Source organism: Gavialis gangeticus, unplaced genomic scaffold, assembly GCF_001723915.1.
Source record: "Gavialis gangeticus isolate Ggan-Ray unplaced genomic scaffold, GavGan_comp1, whole genome shotgun sequence".
NCBI lineage: Eukaryota > Metazoa > Chordata > Crocodylia > Gavialidae > Gavialis > Gavialis gangeticus.
Window position 1 is genome coordinate 166,679,814 of NW_017729022.1, and position 19,761 is coordinate 166,699,574.

General features: G+C 41.4%; 1 protein-coding gene across 1 annotated transcript in view; it reads right to left on the bottom strand.

Annotated features, from left to right (window-relative positions):
• GPATCH2 (G-patch domain containing 2) overlaps positions 1–19,761 on the bottom strand; it is a 284,090-nt gene that overhangs the window by 82,934 nt on the left and 181,395 nt on the right. The window contains exons 6-7 of the mRNA XM_019516462.1: positions 4,349–4,416; positions 2,655–2,694 (exon numbers count right to left, since the gene is read on the bottom strand). Of these exons, the coding sequence (XP_019372007.1) occupies positions 2,655–2,694; positions 4,349–4,416 (108 nt within the window). The remainder of the gene's footprint in view (positions 1–2,654; positions 2,695–4,348; positions 4,417–19,761) is intronic.

The following is a 19,761-nucleotide window of genomic DNA, read 5'->3' on the forward strand; positions in this document are numbered from 1 at the left end:
AGCATGAGTCAACAATGTCTAATTGTTACTGAGAAAAAAAAGCAATAGGGGGTGGATGACTAAGCATATTGTAAGTAAGACACATGGAGTAATCCTTCCACTATACCTAGCACTGGTAAGGTCTCAGGGGGAACATGATACTGTGTCCGGTGTGGGGCACTACACTTCAAGAAAGATATGGATGAACTGGAGAAAGTCCACAGAACAGCAACAAAAAACAACAAAATAATCAATTTTCTGGAAAACATAACATGAGAAAAGTTGGAAAAAATTGGGTTTGTTTGGATTTGAGAAGGTGAGTCTCCAGGTATATATAAGGTTTTCAAACAGGCAAAGAGGAAAGTTGTAAACTATTTTGCATTAGGGACAGAACAAGAAATAATGGCTAAAATTGCCACAAGAAAGATTTAGTTCAGCAATCAGGAAGATCTTTCTAAGTGTAAGGATAGTTAAGCCGTGGAAAAAGTTACCCAAGGAGGTTGTGAAACCTTTATCAGTAGGTTTTTAATATTTCCTTTCAAGGTCCCTTCCATCTCTATTTGCTATTCTAGGAGCCCTATTTGATACTTTATGATTTTTTAAATCTCAAAACATCTTAACTAAATATTAATTGTAGAATTGCAGCGACAATTATAATTATTTAATATGGTGCTCCATAGCTCTAGACCTTTCAGAAGGTAAGTTGCTTTCATAATACAGGTGCATATTAAAATTAACGTTCCCCTCCTTCTTTTACAGGTCCTGAAGATTAGACCCATTATGGACTGCCAGCATTTTTTCCCCATGCAATGGTAATAAATTGACTACAAAATTCAAGCTAAAAATGATGCAAGTACATGCTAAAAAATGATGAATTTCGTGATCTCTAGATCATCTCTAGAAGTATAATCTTTTATAATTATTTTATGACCCCAAAGGTGTAATTTAAAAAAAAGAACTACAAACCATGGTTGGTTTTTTGGGGGAAAATACAAATTCATTTGCTGTTATAGGCATTGTTCACCCTACAGCCAGGTTGCCTATTGGTTGCTCAGCAGCATAGTGCCTGCTGGTACATCACTTAGCATTGAAACCTGTATGGCTAGTCTGAATTTCAAGACCTTCAAAACACGTGAAAGGTTTCAAGTTAAATTAATTACTAAGTTATTTGATACCTAGTAATCAAGATATCAAATATACTTTTCAAATACTTCGATACTTAGTTTTCAGGATATCAAATATACTTTTCATTTTATTTTTACTGGTGCTCAGCAAGTGTCACTTATTACAATTAGTAAATGTAACAACTTTGACAAACAGCAAGAAGCCTTGCTGATGGGAATCTTTTATTATGTTTATTTCAGCTGAACTAAACAAGCGTGCTCACATTTTTTTCCTTTTCTTTACTGCATCTCTTCTACAAAGAATAAAGTTTCAGAATGACATGAGATAAATGCAAATCACAGCAAGCTACCTGTTTGTTAAGAAAGTCTCTGCCAGCATAGAATAACACCTAGTATTTTCACAATTTACAGCTAAAAACTGTGCTTAGTTCTTTTGTTATTCTGAAAGGCTTGAGGAAGTAAAGTGATTTTTGAGAAACATTAAATCTTATGTTCAAATGTTCTTCAGTTTACTCCCCTGTGTGCTTCTGGCTGTAAGAACATCTGTGCCATTGCCCATGTCCAGCCCCATGAACCACTAAGCTCAGGAGGACCTCTTACTTTGACTTTTTATCTGAGCTACAAGAGGTTAGAACATCCTAAAATATGAAGATTTTCCCCAATATATCTGTTTTTTAAAATATTACTTATTGCTTCCATATTTAAAGCCTACTTGCTAGAACTTTAAGCTTGTATGTAATTGGTACAGATTTGGTGAAATCAACTGAGTCACAGCAATTTATGCCACCTAAGGAAAGTCCCACTGAGCTTTACTATAGCATCTTAATGTATAACTGATGTACTCTGGGGTTTTTTTTTACTGAGTATTTGTAAGCAGCTATTATATTTAGAAAACAAACTTATTTTAAGATAAAAACAATGGATAATATATTCTGGGTGACCAGTGTGTTTCTGCAATTCCATTATATTTTACAAAGTCTGACCAATGCTTTACTGTTCAAATATCAATGTGCCCTACACAGCAGGTTTTAAGGGAGTCCCTGACATAACATTATGCCTTTCTTCTGTAATTCCTGCCGCTGGAAACTTCTCACCTGATACAGAGTTTAATGACCCCTTTATGTTGGTTTAGCCCCTTTTCCTGGTGAATAGTAAGGGCAAATCTCAGTTCTAATAGTTGTATATTTTTTTAATTTCATGAAAAAGTAAAGTATTCCCTATGTTATAGAAGTAGAAACCACGTTGAAAGAGAAACATAGGTACCACTGTTAATGAGAAACTAGTTGTAGGATAAAATATTCTAAACATTGAAGTCAGTAGTGAAATTGAACTCTGATGCTTATCTAGCATAATGTGACATGTCAGCTTATTAACCAAAAGACTGGTTGAAATGGTCATCTCTTAAGTTTACTTACTAAAGGAAACATGATCTTATTTAGGCTGCTGTGCTTTTCATGACTTCAAATACTGACCCAAGAGCTCTGGAGGAGAGACAGTTAAATTCCTTCTTATATATGAAGTAAACTGTTTTTTGATCAAAGTGGTTCTTACCTGGCTATGTTCCTTCCTAGCCCCAGGGCTAAACCAATGGCTGTGGGAGAAAGAGAAAAGAAGGGTTTAACAATATAACTAAAGCACGTGCTGTCATATGACCAGTTTGTGCGTGCTTTTGGGCATTTCATTGTCTGCCAGGAAAATACAGCCTTTGGCTATGCTTTATTTTAATGGGATATTTTATGGAACTCTCAAAGTCTGTAACAGTTTTGATAGGAATGCAAGAATGCATCTAGCTTTGCAAATTCACTTCTTAGGAAAACCAGGCACTCATTAACTTTACATTTAATTATGTTCTATTAATTCAATTTAGTAATGCATAAATGTTAAGATTCTGCTTGTCTTAAATTGTGTATATTACAATGCACCCTATTAACCAAAACAAAATACAATCCTTTTTACTGAAGCATAAGCAGTTTTTAATTATAGCTGAAAAGCCATCTAACTGCTGTGAGCTAACTGGTAAATGTTAACACATTAGCATTTCACCAGTCGAGGCCAGGGTTTGAGTTGTAACTCAAACAGCACGCAAACATAAACTTGCACCTCAAGGCTGCCACACCATTTCACACCACTCATAATATTTTCCTTTACAAAGACAAGGCATTGGTCCAGAAAGTGGGATACGAGAGGAGGTAACATGGTGCCTTCCTTCAGCATAACCAGCAGCAATTATGATAGACCCGTCTGAGATTGCAGCAGCATGTTTACAATTTCCCTGCAGTTTGCGTTACATATGGACCTAACACCTTCTCCAGGGTGGAAGGGGCAATATCTGTACTGGGAAGAACAAGAGAGGAAATCAGGTGCCTGGTATTGGGTTCTGCTTCTTTAAATATGGCAGTGGATTTTGGGGGAAGGTCGGAATAGTTCAGCCTATTTAAATAACAAATGAAAGTCTGCCACATTGGTTGGATTGAGCTCTATAAACATATATCATGTTTTGAGCTGAAAATAGAGAAAATATTAATGATATGCTGGAATATCTAAAGGAATCAGAAGATATTCCCTGTCAGAATGTCCTCAATTCAGGTCTTTGGTTTTGTGATCTTTTGAGGACATGAGTCTCCACAGGGTATTTATTATATCAAAAAAACCCCAAACCAAAAGAAATACAAAACAAAACAACAGAAAGTATTTGATTCTCTTTTTGCAAAGCACTTAGGCAGTGCTGAACCTAGTATGCTTCTTTACAAAAATGTAATTATCTTGGACATGATGGCTAAGTACAGGCAGTCAAAAAGCCCAAGGCTGAATCAATTCAAATCTTCACAGGGTAGATCTGGGGGGACTCTAGAGCACAGCTCCCAGCTCAGCTGGAGCAGACAGCTTAGGCCCAGGTTAGCTCAGCCATCCTGCAAGAGGGGATTTTGCAGGGGAAGTGCAAAACATCTCGGGATGCTGGGGGACTGTGAGCTAACTTGAACCTGGAGGGGATCTGGGACAGAAGTTCAATAAATCAATTTAATCCAAATCAGTTAAGTCTGAGACTGCATCCACCCAGGTTCATCTTAAACTGGTTTTGGCCATTTTGAAAGCAGTTTACGTGCACTGAACTTCTGCTGTGTTTCAGATTTGAACTGACTTCTGATCACTTCTACTGGTTTGTGTGTAATTTCTGTCCCTAGCCCAAGCCCTATGGTAATACAAACACATTAAAAACAATGACAATTTCCACTGCTGGTACTCACTCATGGTGATGAGAATCCTGGGACAAATGCACCGCTTTTTTGTTACTGCCTGGGCCTGGAGCAGTAATCTATGGGGAAAAATGGTCTGAGTTAGAGTGGTATTACATGCACACAATATTTTCCAGCAATGACACTATTTTTTTTTATTTGCCAGCATAAAAAAAGATATACCAAGTATAATATGTACCACCAAAAATATTTTTGTTTTCTAACTCTTGGGTAAAATTTTCAAAAGTGTGTCAGTGAGAAGGATTCTACTTTTGAAAGGTGACAGGTACTTAGGAGCCATAGTCTCACCAAGGATCTGTAAGATTTGGAAACCTTTGGGTCAAATTTTTAAAGGTTCTGAGGTGGCTAAAGATTCAGATAAGCGCATTACTGTATTTATGGACTTCATCTAGGTAATTATTCTCATTGCATTTCAATAGCAGTCAGATAGATGTCTATCTGCTAAGTGATTTTGAAAATTCCACAAAACACAAATTCACAGGCACCTTTGAAAATGTGATGCTTAGATGCTTTTGAAAATCTCATCCAGAATGCTCAAGGTATTAAATTTAGAGAAAATACCATTAATTAATTTAAAACAGTATATCAAAATTGAAACTCATTTGGGATTTTCAAAAAGGGCCTTAGGCTCCTTTGAAAATCTAAGGTGTAGCCTGCAAGATGGAGCAAAGTGCTTACGAAAATAACACAGGATGAAAAATGAAAGACACAAAAAATTCTGACTTTTATAACTGTAATCATATTCCTTATCATTTGCCATAATATAAAAGAAACAAAATGTTTAACTTTTTAATCAGTTATATAATTCTCTTTCATACTCCTTCATGTGGGACAGGGTAAACATGAGGAAAATACATCTTTATGGGGTTATATCATACTACAGCTGAAGTAGCCTTCTTCATCCGCAGGATTTGTTTGCTAGAACTTGCTTGATCACATATATATGGGATGGAGTTAGGGATCACCTGCTGAAGATGCATATATGCTAAAAATATTGGAGTAAAGAGCAACAAGTCCTCATAAAAAACTCTGAAGCCCCAGGGGATCAACAGCTGACCAGTGATAGGGCTAAGGCAGCCAGGCTGTCAATGCTGAAGGAGACCGGGAAGCCAAAGAGATAAACAGCTGATATGCACATATTGTCTGGGACCACTGGGTTTTAGGTTATTTTTACATAAGGGTTCTCTGTTTATCCACATTTGACAGGCCATCACTCATTAGAAGAATGATTCATTGCATTTTCAACAGCAACAAATTACTGTTTGTTTGTTTGTGGTTTTAAAGCAAGTTTCCCCTACTTTTAGGCAGAAAGAGAACCAAAGCATGTTAAGATCTAGTTCAGCAATGCCCATTTTACTGGGCAGTGATGATTCAGAACAACTATCAAAACTCACTACAGAAAAATTGTAGCCATACCTACTGCTTGGAAAGTAGAAGTTACAAAAAATGTGTAACCTGCTGCCTTGAGAAAATCCTGGCCACATACAGGCATTATATTTCTAAGAGAATCATTAGGTGCCTATACATGTGCTCTGGGGTAGGAAGGGCACATTTTAATAAGAGTGGCTCTTGGGAGCTGTTCTAATTAAAATGCTCACAGCGTCTTGTGCATTCAGTGTCCCATGTTTCAAAATAGTGGTGGGAGTGCTTTAACTAAAGCTCATTCGATGAGCTCTAGTTAAAGTGCCCCTGCTGCCATATTAAAATATGGGATGCTGAATACATGAGACACTGCAGCATGCTGGAGCGTTCTGATTAGAACACTCCAGGAGACTCAATTAATCGAGATTAATCAGAATGTGTCAGAGCACATGTATAGGCACCCATTATTCTCCTGATGGAGACTACGAGTGTACAAGCATTCAGTCAATTTCTCCTGGGGAAAATAAACCCTCCCCTTTTCCACACTATATTAACCTTGTTTACTGACTTTATCTTGGTACAAATATCTTCCAAGTGTGAACCTGGAAGATCTTCCATGCAAGAGAAACTCAGAAGAATGAATGCCTTAACATTCCTGTCCCAGTCTGGTCGGGTGGGAGGGGAAGAGGGAGAAGCATGGTGGGGTGAAACTGTGGGATACTGCTGCCTGTGCTTCTCCAGATCAGGGACTGCCGGTGGAGAGAGGGAAGGAGGGGACGGCAAATAGCCAAGGCATCATCCCACTGCTCCTTTCCCCATCCTGGACTAGTCCCATGTAGTCCCAACTAGTGTTCACATTTCCTAAGACTGAGGGCATATCCACATCTGCGGAGGGGGTGGGGAGTCTGTCCCCACCTCTCCCATAGACCATTCCAGCAGGGACAGGAGTACTAGTGCAAAGCCCCCTACTGCTTCCCAGACTGAGGCCCTGGTCTGAGACAGTGTTGCCTGTTGCTCCCTCCACTCATCTCCTGGCCACTGCTCTGAGGAACATGAAGGGGATTTTGTTTGTTGCTCTAATCCCCTCTTTAGCAGTGTATGGGAGGGGAGTGGAGCCCATTCCCCAGACATGGGTGTCCCTTATATGGGAAAATGTGGGAAGTTTTTCACTGCTGCTCCACTTGCCCTTACAGAAATGGGCAGAATGGAGCAGCTGTTGCTTCCCACACTTCCCCCAGGTTGGGATCACTCAGCTTTGGGAAGGCAGGGGAGGGGGTGGGTGTAGACTGAATGCCTGTGCTGCTCCCTCTCCTGGAAACATTTATAGCACCAGAAATTTCTACCACTAGAAATGAACACCTGTTCGTGGCCCCTGTCTACACCCCAGTACAGGTATTCCCTCACAAACCATGGTTTTGCCAATCATGGTTTTGAGTATCTACACTTAATATTCTATATACCATTTTGGCTACCACGGTATACAGTTCTGAGTAACCATGGCTTTCTGTGGCCGTCAGCCCACCTCCTGCCTTTTTCCCATAAGGCTTTTTGTCTTGCCAACCATGATTTTGCCAACCATGGGAACTTCCAGGAACCTAACCCCAGTGGTTGGTGAGGGAAACCTGTCCATGCAGTCGGCAACAGAGAGCTTCCATAGACCTAGACATTTGAAATTATCTTGGTTTTACTAGAGCAAAGGTAGTTTTGCTTATTCATTCAGTAATAAAGAAATTTCAGTGAAAGCTTTCAAGAGAGCTTTTCGCGTATTCATCTTATAGATTGACCAACAGATATAAATTCATAAAGATGTACTCTGGAATAAAAAAACTTTTAAATTTGCATGTAACATCCTGAGTAGAATAGTAATAAACAAGCTGTAGCTTGAACACTATAGGTAAACATGTGGCTTGGCTCTAGAGAGTTACATCCTGCATTAATCTCAAAATGAGGTTTTCATGCTATTCCAGTGGGTATCCCAGGAATATAGTAATCCATTTTCTACACTGTGGCTATAAGAAAAGCCGACTGTGCCTATGTCATGCTTTGTTAGAGGTTCATGATCACATTATCTCATGGTGGACCTGACACTTTTATTCAGTTTACAGTATGTTCTGTGTACAGGCAACTTATTTCCTTTGCCAGGGATGCTGACAACCTTTTCCACACTATATTAATCTTGTTTACTGACTTTATCTTGGTACAAATATCAGAAAACTGAACTTTTTATCTCGGGGAGAAAATAAACAACATGTTGACAGAAGCAAAAGCTATTTTCTGGACTAAAATTGGTTGTTTACCTGCAGCCATACTTATGGAAACATTTTTAAGTCTCTAGCTCAATCGAAATACATAATCCAAAATTTAATAAGCATGGACATTTCAAGAAAACCACCTGATAAATTGTCAGATATAAAACAATATCTAAACACAAAGAAATAGAATTTATAAGTAATTTATACTTCGATATAAACATACTCTCAATTTAGTCACAACTGATCAGAAAATATACCGATGGTATCCTATATATCAAAGGTGACTTCAGAGGAGATTTATGCAATTAAACATAACACACAAATACTAGTATGTATGCTATACTGATCTTTATAAGAAGCCAACACTTTAATATATATTATAATTTCTTAGGTTTGTAACACTGTTTTGCTAAATGAAAAAATAGCATGTGATGTTGAAGTCCTTGTTAGCAACATCAGATAGAAATGTCTTCTGAGTCCCCTAAAAAAAGACGTCAACAACTTCTTCCATGTCTCCTTCTAGAGTCATTTGGCAGGACATAATGAGCAAGATGAATGCTTGGTCATTTAATTAGCCCTTCTACCCATTATGAGATACTGTGGGAGCTGTTTTTATGCACTGAAGTTCCAATGCTCAGAAATAAAATCCAAGAGGTAATAAATAAATAGTAATGGCTTTTCAGGCCAACAATGGTAAGCACAGAAGTAGCTTTCAAACATTCCATGCAGATAGTTTCACAGGTATACAGATGATCACCTGGCCCATGTACGTATTAAGTGCTTCCCAACCAAAATAGGATGCGCTACATTTTCATAACTACTACATACTAGCCATGCACGTGTGTGTGTGTGTGTGTGTGTGCGCGCGTGTGTAAATTAGTGGAGTTTCACTTCAACTGTGAAAAAACATGGATTTGGGGTTTTAAAATCAGAGAAACTGGTGGTTTTTATCAGAGAATTTGGGATTTTAAACAGAGAAAACCAGGATCCCCACTTACAAAGTTGCCAGACTTTTGCTGTTAGAACTGCAATTTCCATACCAGATATCTGCCTTCAGCTGAAACTGTTTCTTTTGAGTTTTTCAGCAAACAGTTCAACTTCCAGGAATGAGGTTAGAGAAAAACAGTACTTTTTTACCAATGGATTTCAAGTTGTGATGACCATTTGGTTGAGAAGATCCTATGTCTCCATGCTTTGGAGCATGGACTAGAAATTTTAAAATTACTATTTGCACATGCCCAGTAAATGTTTGCTGGAAGCTGCAACTATATTTTTTGAAGCTTCCATCTCTACTGAATATGCTCTAGTCAAAGACTTAAGACTTTCCCAGCAATTGCACTGTTCTGATGCTGAGTACAAAGGAACAGAGAACAGGATTGCCTCTCCTGTGGTCTCAATAGCTTCCCTATTGGCACTTAAGTAATACGGAAGTGAAATGGGGAACAACCTGCTTTGAATGCATATAAGTGAGGAATGAGGAATGGGATGGAAGGGAAAAGCAGAGGCAAACTGGAGGAGTGCGAGAAATAACAGGGATAGGCTGGGAGTGGTGGAAGGAAGGTGTTCTATAACTACCAGAATTCACTCTCTTCCAGAAGCTGGAATGGAAGCACAGATTCTGAAGTCCCAATATGCCTCTGCTATATACCTATGAATCTTACTGACTGTGTGCGTCTCAGACCCCTCGAGTCGATCTCCTTCACAAAAGATAACTCACTACAGTTGCAAGTTAAAGTTGCTCTGTCATCTTAGCTGGAAGAGATCTGTGATGTGCCACTTAAAGGCACGACATCTCACTGATTTTGAGAGTCATCTCATGGATGACTCGCACAGGACTAATATAGTTCCATGGGATGGAACTTCAGTTTTTCATACAGCTTTTAAAAAAGAAACCATTAAGTTATATTAAGAAATATGCTAAGAGAATATCAAGGTCTGAAATCAAGCAAATCACCTACACATGCTTTAGTCAGCTCCATTTATGAATATGCATTTTGATACAGTCTTTAATTACAAGATCAAATGCAATTTGTTTCCACTATGCCCCTGCACCACTCATTGTACTGGATAGACAGGGATTAGGGAATGAATCAAAATTGTTTAATGAATGAGGTTGTCTGGAAGACCCGTCTCATTCATCACAGAGGTTGGGAGATGGGTAATACAGTAGGGGACCACAACAAGAGAATGGATTCTCACCCACAAGAACAGGAAAAAACTCTGTTCTTTTTATTGCTGCCTCTGTTACAACCTTATACAATCCTAAGCAAATCAGCTAAACCAAAATTTTGGCAGGCAGCCATTTACTTGTGTGTTATTGAATGATTTCAGCATGCTAAGATAGAACAATGCTCTTTTACATCAAGTGTATGAAGTTTAGCTTTCCCAGGAGCTGAATGAGCTTTGGGGAAGAAAACTGTAAGAGATTAATAAGTTGGCTAATATAAAACTCTAAACACAATTCTGGGCCACAATATTTTTCTATGAGATTTGAGAGTAACCTTGCCCATATGAAATAGTGTTCAAGATGGATTCACCATGTAAGTCTTCATTTTCCTCTGCTATAGAAGTAGCTTTTATTGAAAGGCAGTATGGGGAACAGGTTGCTAACAGCTCATGGTGGACAATCAACACGCTTAATATTATACTGTGATTCCCAGAAGGGAGCTTCCCAGATTGGAGGAAAAACACTGACACCCACCTTAAGGAATATACTTACTATAGGATCAGAAAATACTTGCATGTGGTTAGGAAGGTTCTGGGTAGATACTGATGCTAGATGGAACCTTATGGATCCCATATAGTTATGCAAGATCACTGCTCAGTGATCAGAAATGCATCACAACTCCTGTGAACCCTGTTTGACTCAGGGCTCCTCAGTGGGTTATTTGCCTAAATTTCTGCAGCTTCTTCAGTGGCTCCAGTACTCTTTGCAGATCATAAATGGCACGGAGCTAAAGGCTGTAGCATGGAGCAGATGGAAGTAACTTTGAGATCTGGCATTTCTTAACTTTTGAGCGCTTCATTTGGCAATTTTAGGCTCTCTGAAATAGTTTGACAGGGCAGGGAAGGAGATAAGGATCATAGAATCATAGAAAATTATGGTTGGAAGGGACCTCAGGAGGTCATCTAATCCAATACCCTGCTCAAAGCAGGACCATCCCCAACTAGATCATCCCAGCCAAAGCTTTATCTAGCTGGGTCTTAAAAACGTCCAAGGACAGAGATTCCACCACCTCTCTGGGTAACCTGTTCCAATGTTTTACTACCAGCCTAGTGAGAAAATTCTTTCTAGTATCTAACCTAAACTTCATTTGCTGCAACTTGAGACTGTTGCTCCTTGTTCTGTTATCTGTCACCACTGAGAACAGTCTAACTCCATCTTCTTTTGAAACCCACTTTAGGTAGCTGAAAACTGCTATTAAGTCCCCTCTCAATCTCCACTTCTCTAGACTAAATAAGCCCAGTCCCCTCAGCCTCTCATAGATCTTCTCATAAGTCATGTCCCCCAGGCCCATCACCATTTTCATTGCCCTCCACTGGACTCTCTTCAATTTGTCCACATCCCTTCTGTATACTGTGGGACCCAAAACTGAATATAGTACTCCAGATGGGGCCTCACCAGTGCTGAATAGAGGGGCATAATCTAGGGGTGCACTGACAGAGATTTTAGGGGCCAATACCGATAGCTGATTTTTAAGGAGGCATATCGGCCAATATTGATCCAATTTCTGACACAGCTGGTACGTCTGTTGTGGTAGAAGGGGAGGAAGAGACGTGGGGGGGGGAGATAAAGGTCCCTGTGGTGAGGGAGGAGTGGGGCTGGGGCTGCCCAGCAGGGGCGGGGCAGGGTGCAGGATGGAGCTGCAGCTTATCTGGAGGGCATGGGGGGATGGCTCCCACCGCTGCATGCACCTCAGGAGGGCATGGGGTGGCATATGCCCCCCAGATCTGTGTGGGGTGGGTGGCAGCTGCACGCAGAGATGATCCAAGCAGGGTGCAGGGGCTGGGGCAAATCAGTCTGTGTGGGGCCCCACCCCTGCATGTCCCAGATGCGAAGAAGCCGGCAGTGGATTCAGTGGCAGGCCAAGTGGTCGGACGTGAAGCTGAGTTGCCATGAAGCTGAGTTGCTCAACGTGGCACTGAGTTGCCATGGCCGCTCTACCCGACTCCATGGGGCCCCCTAAAGCATGGGGCCTGGGGCAGTCACCCCAATTCGTGCCCCTTAAGGTTGGCCCTGGCTGTGGGTTTGGGGCTGTGCTTGGGGTTGGCTTCAGCCACCCCATATTTTGCTGTAGCCACCTGCCCAGTGCAGCTCTGGCCTCAGCCTGCAGCTGCAGCCTGCTCTGCTCAGATCTGGGGGCACATGCCCCACCTATGCTGTCCTGGGGTGCACATAGCAGCAGAAGATGCCCCCCCACACTCCCAAGATGAGCCGTGGCTCCATCCCACACCCCAACCTGCCCTGGCTGGGCAGCGCCAGCCCCACATATTACTCTCTAAGCCTGATGCTCCAGCCAGTTTTCTATCCACCTTACAGTCTATTCTTCCAGCCCATACTTCCTTAGCTTGCCTTGGAGAATCTTGTGGGAGACTGTATCAAAATTCTAGCTAAAACCAAGGTATAGCACACTGACAGGTCTCCCCACGTTCACAAAGTCAGTCATCTTATTATAAAAGGCAATCAGGCTGGTCAGGCCTTGATGAATCCATGCCGACTGTTTCTTATAGTTGGTAGGGTCGGAAGGGACCTGAGCAGATCATCAAGTCTGACCCTCTGCCACCGCAGGAAAGAGTACTGGGGTCAAACAGCCACGTCAAGGCGTTCATCCAGCCTCCTTTTAAAGACCCTCAGGGTAGGAACCAGTACCACTTTTCCTGGAAGTTGGTTCCAGATCCTAGCTGCCCTGATAGTGAAGTAGCGCCTCCTGATGTCTAGTCTGAATTTACCCTCTGCCAGTTTGTGACTTATTTCTAGTCGCTCCCGGTAGTGCTCGGGGGAACTGGGACTCCCCCAATGCCTCCTGGTCCCCCCTGACCAGTTTGTAAACAGCCACTAGATCCCCCTCAGCCTTCTCTTGTGGAGGCTGAACAGGTTCAGGTCCCTTAACCTCTCCTCGTAGGGCTTGCCCTGCTGACCCCCATTGCAGACCGAGCCCTGCGGAACCCCATTACCCACATCTCTCCAGGTTGAAAATGACCTGTCCACCACCACTCACTAGGGTGCGGCCCTTCAGCCAACTAGTAACCCAACTGACTGTGTAGGTGACGACACCCCAGTCCCCTAGTTTTTTAATGACAATGGGGTGAGAGACAGTGTCGAAGGCCTCCCTAAAGTCCAGAAAGACTATGTTCACTATGTCCACTGCTACCCCTGCATCTAAGGATTTGGTGACCTGGTCGTAGAAGGCCACCAGGTTGGTCTGACAGGACCTGCCTCTAATGAACCCATGTTGGTTGCCTCTAAGCATAATCTCCCCTGCTGGCCCCTCACGGACATGCGCCAGGATAACTCTCTCAAAAAGCTTGCCCAGGACAGAGGTAAAACTGACTGGCCTACAGTTCTAATCACTTTCTTCTCCAAGTGCTTCAAGATGGATTCCTTGAGAATCTGCTCCATGATTTTTTTCAGTGACTGAGGTGAAGCTAACTGGTCTGTAATTCCCTGTATCCTCCTTTTTCCCTTTCTTAAACGTGGGCACTATGTCTGCCCTTTTCCAATCATCCGGGACCTCTCCTAATCACCATGGGTTTTCAAAGATGATGGCTAGTGGTCTGTAATCATAGCCAACTCCATCAGCACCCTCAGGTGTAATCCATCTGGCCCCATGGACTTGTATATGTTCAGCCTTTCGAAATAGTTCATAACCTGTTTTTCTGCCACTGTTGGCTGCTCACCTCCTCCCCTAACTGTGCTGCCCCGTGCAGTAGCCTGGGAGCTGACCTTGCCTGTTCAGCCCTTTCTGCATCCTCTGTCACAAGGTTGGCCCCCCATTCAGTAAGGGGCCCACACTTTCCCTGATCCTCCTAATGCTACTGACATACTTGTATGCATACCCCCCCCAACATATTCCTATGTATTAGGATTGCAAGTATGGTCGTATAGAATTTTTCTCCCCAATGAACCATGAAATAAACCCATACTAAATAGTGGGTAGTATTACTACTCAATTTTCATCTGTGGTGTACATGATGTATATAGTCCAGTTTCTGGATATTTCAAGTGAGGTCAGTGATGGAACTCAAAATTGTTTTTTGTTGCTGTATAAAGCATGGAACCTATGCTGGATGCAGATATATCTTAATATTACTGGAAAAAATATTTTAAAATTCTATGTGCGGTGAAAAAGAACAATAACAAAAAAACCTTTACAGATTAACTCTTTCAAGAGATCAGCTATAAAATATGGTAATCTTTGCAAGAGAATTATATTTCAAGAAATTATTTAAATCAGCCACTTCAGTGACTGAAAAACTTACCATAGCGAATTAGTTTATCATGTTAATACAGTGAACATGTCTTAAGATATGATGAAATTTTTACTGAAGAACCTTATTAGAGATACTTTAGCTACTTTTTAAAATAGAAGACCTTATTTTTTCCCTTATAACCTGTCTCTCATACATTTATATTACAGACTAACAGGATGCAAAAGTTCATTTTAGTAAGTAGAGTGATTTTTAATTCCATAAGTATTTAAAAATCCTTCCAATACAAAAATTATTGAAAGTTCGCAGATGCCAAGAGATTTAAACAAACTGATAAGCAAAACATTGAAAGGCATAAAGTAATTGCAAAACTGTTTTCAAACTAAGATGCTATGTACCAAGCTATGGCCCAAAACCAAATTCTATGATTAAGGTGACAAAGTCCAAAAACAGGAGTGTTTAATGTAAATTGATACAATCTTAACTATAGTATCACACTGGTGCTTCTATAATTCACAAGGTTTGTAATTACCAATTTATAGGAAATTCAGTCAAATGATATCAAGGGAAGAAATAAAACATCTATTCTTTAAAGTTTATTACCCCTGTTAAAAGTAATTTCTTATTATTTTTATCACCCATTTATTATCAGTGATTTTATTCCCATCCCCACTAGAAGGACAGGAGAACAGCTGCCTTTGCATCTAACTTCACTGGGTTTTTTTGGATTAAATTAGCATAGGAAGCACCCTAATACAGAATTAGGCAATCTCCCCACTGCATTCTTACTTCCTCTTTTTTCCTCTTTGATCCAAAACACTTAATTATTATCCAGTCATAATATTGTATTAGTTATATCACAATAAAGAAAGATCTGAATTGAAAAGCAGAGAAGAAACTTTCAAGAGGCAAACAAACATAAACTTTGATCTGTAGCTATCAAGATTTTTCTATTACGTTCTCCTCCACCCTTCCAAATGCTCTTGATCCAGTGCCCATAGTGAAGAGCCACTGAAAAGAAGGGTCACTCTATTGTACAGCCCACTGTTCTGCCTCAGTGATGCTTGATAAGTTAAAACCTTGATCTCATAAGGCTTTTTGTTTCCATAGTGTAATAACTCTGCCAATGACTCCTTGCCAGTTTGTTGAGAATCACAAGTATGCTGCTACTTGCTATGCTGTGCAACTTGGAAGTTAATTTTAAAACAGAAAATTCTATGCAAGGCCCCAACATGTCCAACCACTGTGCCAGCAAAATGTAAGTGATAAAGTATGAAGAAAATCAGCTCAAGAAACACAGGTCTAAAGACATGGACTTTAACTCCAGAGCAAACAAACATCTCCATAGAGGGTCTGCTGCTTTGTTTGTCTTTTAACAAGAACATGCTATGGGTAAAACGATAAACAACATTATTGTAATTCCTTTCTTCACTGGAGTAAAGTATCAAAATAGATGCAAAACTGAAACCCCTCTTGACTTGTAGAGTTTTTTTTTCAAGTTTCAGTTCAGACAATTGATCAAAATAACCTTTTCCCTTTGTACATGGTTCTTATTTGAAAAATTAAGCAAACAAATTTAATGTTTGTACATAAGAGACTAGAAAAAGGCCCACTGGTAATGTCTAAGCATTCCACAAAAACAACTAAAATATTTCAATTCTAAAGCAATGATATTGAGAACAGCATGAGCTCTATTTTACCTGATTTTTGCACAGGACATTTTTTGGTTTCTGCTACTTATGTACAAGAAGAGGTCAGATTAGCACTGCCTTCCCTATCTGAAGGAAAGGAACCGAATACTCATTACACAGCTGTGGAAAGGAGTGAAAGTGTGAAAATGCTGATTAAGGAAATTATTTTGTACTACTGAACAAATGAGGTTGAAATGACACATTATACTCAGACCATACTAGAGGCACTTAAAAATGTGAGTGTCTGCATGTTAAAGCTTGTTAACTCATGCCAAGTGCCCCCTCAGCTTCTCAAAGCTAAGATTCTTAGCTGAAAATGGAAACCAGGGAAGCCGTGTTTCCCACAGGAAACCACCTCCTGTTAAAGCGTCACACTAGTAAGACTCTTAGGCTGCCTACAGACATTCAGGCCTCCACTCTACTTCATGGCGTTTTACATAAAGTGTTAGAGTTAGAGTGCCCCCACTTCCCCACAACTCAACAAATGGAGGAGGAACTGGAGCCAGCCTGCCTGGGCCCCAGCTCTGGCCATTCAGCAGCCAGCAGCTCCCTCTCTTTTCCCCTGACAGCCCAGGTGGTGGGGCTGGGCATGTGCCCAGACCCCTCATGCAAAAAGTTAACCCTGGAGGGAACCCAAGTTCCCCAAGGTGCTCTGCTTTTAAGCACCTTCACAGATTCAAAGATTGTAAGGCTGGAAGGGACCTCGGAAGATCATCGGCTCCAGCCCCCCTGCACTAAGCAGAAGAGACAACTGGGGTCACGTGACCCCAGCAAGATGACTGTCCAGTCTCCTTTTGAAGATTTCCTGGGTAGGTGATTGTACCACCTCTGAAGGGAGCTTATTCCAGTCTGGATATCCTAGTTGTGAAGGGTTCATGTAATAATGTAATACCTGATTTAACCAGGGTTAATTTTTCATGCAATTTGCCAGCTCAAAAGTGCTCTGCAGCCATGCACATGTTAAGTTATGGCTGTACAGTCATAGATGCTGACTCCATGGGTGCTCTGGGGCTCAAGCACCCACGGAAAAAAATTAATGTGTGCTCAGCACCCACAAGTCATTCCCCTGTTGGGCTGGGGAGCTGGGGATCAAGCCTGCCTGCACTGACCTTCCTGGCCAGCAGGCAGTGGTGCTCCGGCAGCCTCTAAAGAGGCCACTGAATTACCCCTCTCCAACCCCACCATACCTCCCTCTCTACCCCGCCCCCCCCATTCCACGGTTGTCAATAGGGGGAGGGGGAAGTGAGCAGAATGGAGCTGCTAGCTGGGCTTTGCCTGGCCTGAGTTGGATGGGGGGGATGGAACAAAGCCCCCCTAGCCTTATGGGCTACCCCAGCTACCCTGGCAGGAGTATGGGGAGGAGCTGGGCTGGGCCCATGAACTGAGGGGGCTGTGTTCTACACCCCTCCAATCCCACCTCAGATCAGGTAAAGCAGCTGGAAGCTGCTCTCAAGAGACATGGCCAGAGTGGGGGTGGGGGGGAAGGGAAGGAGGGAAAGTACAGTGCAATAGAGCTCCTGCACTTTGCGGGCCCAGCTAGGCTCCCCCAGTACCCCTGCCAGAGTATCTGTGGGGTGGAACCCACAAGGCAAGGAAGCTCCATTCTGCACCCCCCTCCCCCTGCAGATCAGGCCCAGCAAGCCGGCAGCTCCATACTGCTTGCTTCTCTCTTCTTTCTGGCTAACAGCTCTGACACCACATGAAGAAATAACCCTCAAGGAGCACAAGTTCCCCAAGGTGCTCTATAATAGCAAAGTGTCTTAATTTAATACTTGATCTGATGCAGGTAATTTTTTTGTGCCATCAGCCATTTTAAAAAACTTGTTGTGCTGCTGATCTCATCTTTAACATGATGAAAATTTTAATAAAAAACATACAAAATGAATTAGACTCCTTATGGTTTAAAAAGTGAGTTCTTAATTGCAGATGGACAATGCACAAGTAAAAAAAAAAAACCTATTGTGCAATTTCATCAGTTCACTTAGAAGTCAGAAACCATTTACAGGTTGAGTCTTAGCCTTATGGAAGTCAATGGGAGTTTTGGTATGGACTTCAGCAGCCAGGATTTCACTATTAATATTTAGTAAAGTAATCATTGCGTTAGAATAAGGGATTTCTTTTCTCCCATAAATTCACACTTACTAGTGACATGCATCCGAATATCTAGAAGAAAGAAGGTGCACAGGATAAGGTATCAGCCTGAGATTCCAGAGAGATGTGGCACCTATACATGTACCCCATGCCTGCTCTGACGTTCTAAATAGAATGCATTGGATCAGACTCGATCAATCTGCGCAGCAGACTCCAGATTAATGCAGTCTAGTGGTGCATTCTAATTAGTGACCCCATGTTTCAAAATGGCAGTGGGGACACTAACTAAAGCTCATCTAACGAGCTTTAGTTAAAGCTCCCTGCCACCATTTTGAAGCATGGGGCACTGAATAAACGAGATGCTGCAGGTATTTTAATTACAGCAGCTCCTGAGAGTTGCTCTAATTAAAATACCCCCTCCCCCCTGCAGCATGTATAAATATGCCCTAAGTTGTCCCTTTTGGCATAGATGACTGGCCCATTTTTGTCTTTAATAAACTGGGGTAGAGGCAAAAAAGTGCCTTCTACCCTAATGTAATATAGCAGATTAGAGCACTCATCCAGGAACTGGGAGATGTGAGTTTTAGGCACCCTCCTACGCCACGCCGGCATGATAACGTTCAGAAGTACGTCTCCCAAACCCCAGTTGAGTGCCCTAACCAGTAGGTTATAGGGTAGGTTAGGGCTGGAGTATGCTCCATTTCTCCTCTTCAGATTGTGTCCCTATGTAGCTAAGAATGCAATGTACATAGGGGCAAGACAGTGTAAGACTCTATGGCTCTGGAGCCCAATTATGAAGACACTCCCAGGGGAGTGGGCAGTCCTGGGTTGCAGTCCCTGCTTACAACACAGTTTTGTATTTCATCCAATAACTAATGCAAACTGCAGTCCAGGGAGCAAGGATGAGAACCCAGTACCATACCACCTCCTTCCCAAGAATGCCCTCATGACTGGGTGCCCTCATGCACTCTTTCGATCCCCATTAGGTATTAAAAGATATATATTTTAGTCCAGCTGAAATGTACTGTCAAAAAGCAAAAGAATTTTCCCCTGTTGCTGAATGATCTATTAAAAGGAAAGAGAAAAATATGTAATAAATGTGTTCACCGTTCAATCTTACAAACATTCAACACATGAACAGCTCAACTCTTGCATATAAGTAGCTATTTTAATGTGTGTTTGGAGGAAGAGACTCGGATTACAATTATGACTGTGTAAGTTTACCAAAAGTGGGTAAAAAGACTTTTTCAATTTGGTGTCCAGCTTCAGTAGCAAGCTGTGAGTGGCCTCTACTGGCTGACCAAAGTCTACATAAGTCACTAAACTCTTATGTATCTGACTGTAATATCATCAAGTGTGTAATGATAATGTAAAGAAAAAATATGTAAAGAAAATATACTACAGTATAAAATGTTGCTCTCAGACTAAGTTTAAAGGCAAAGACTACCAAAGTTGGGAAGGCAAATCATCTGTATAACAGAAAATATAATTGTAAGTATATAGATGTTTCCACAGAGAATGTGTTTTCTTGTGAGAGTTTCATACTGTAAATATATGTATTTGCCTGTTCCTCCTATTG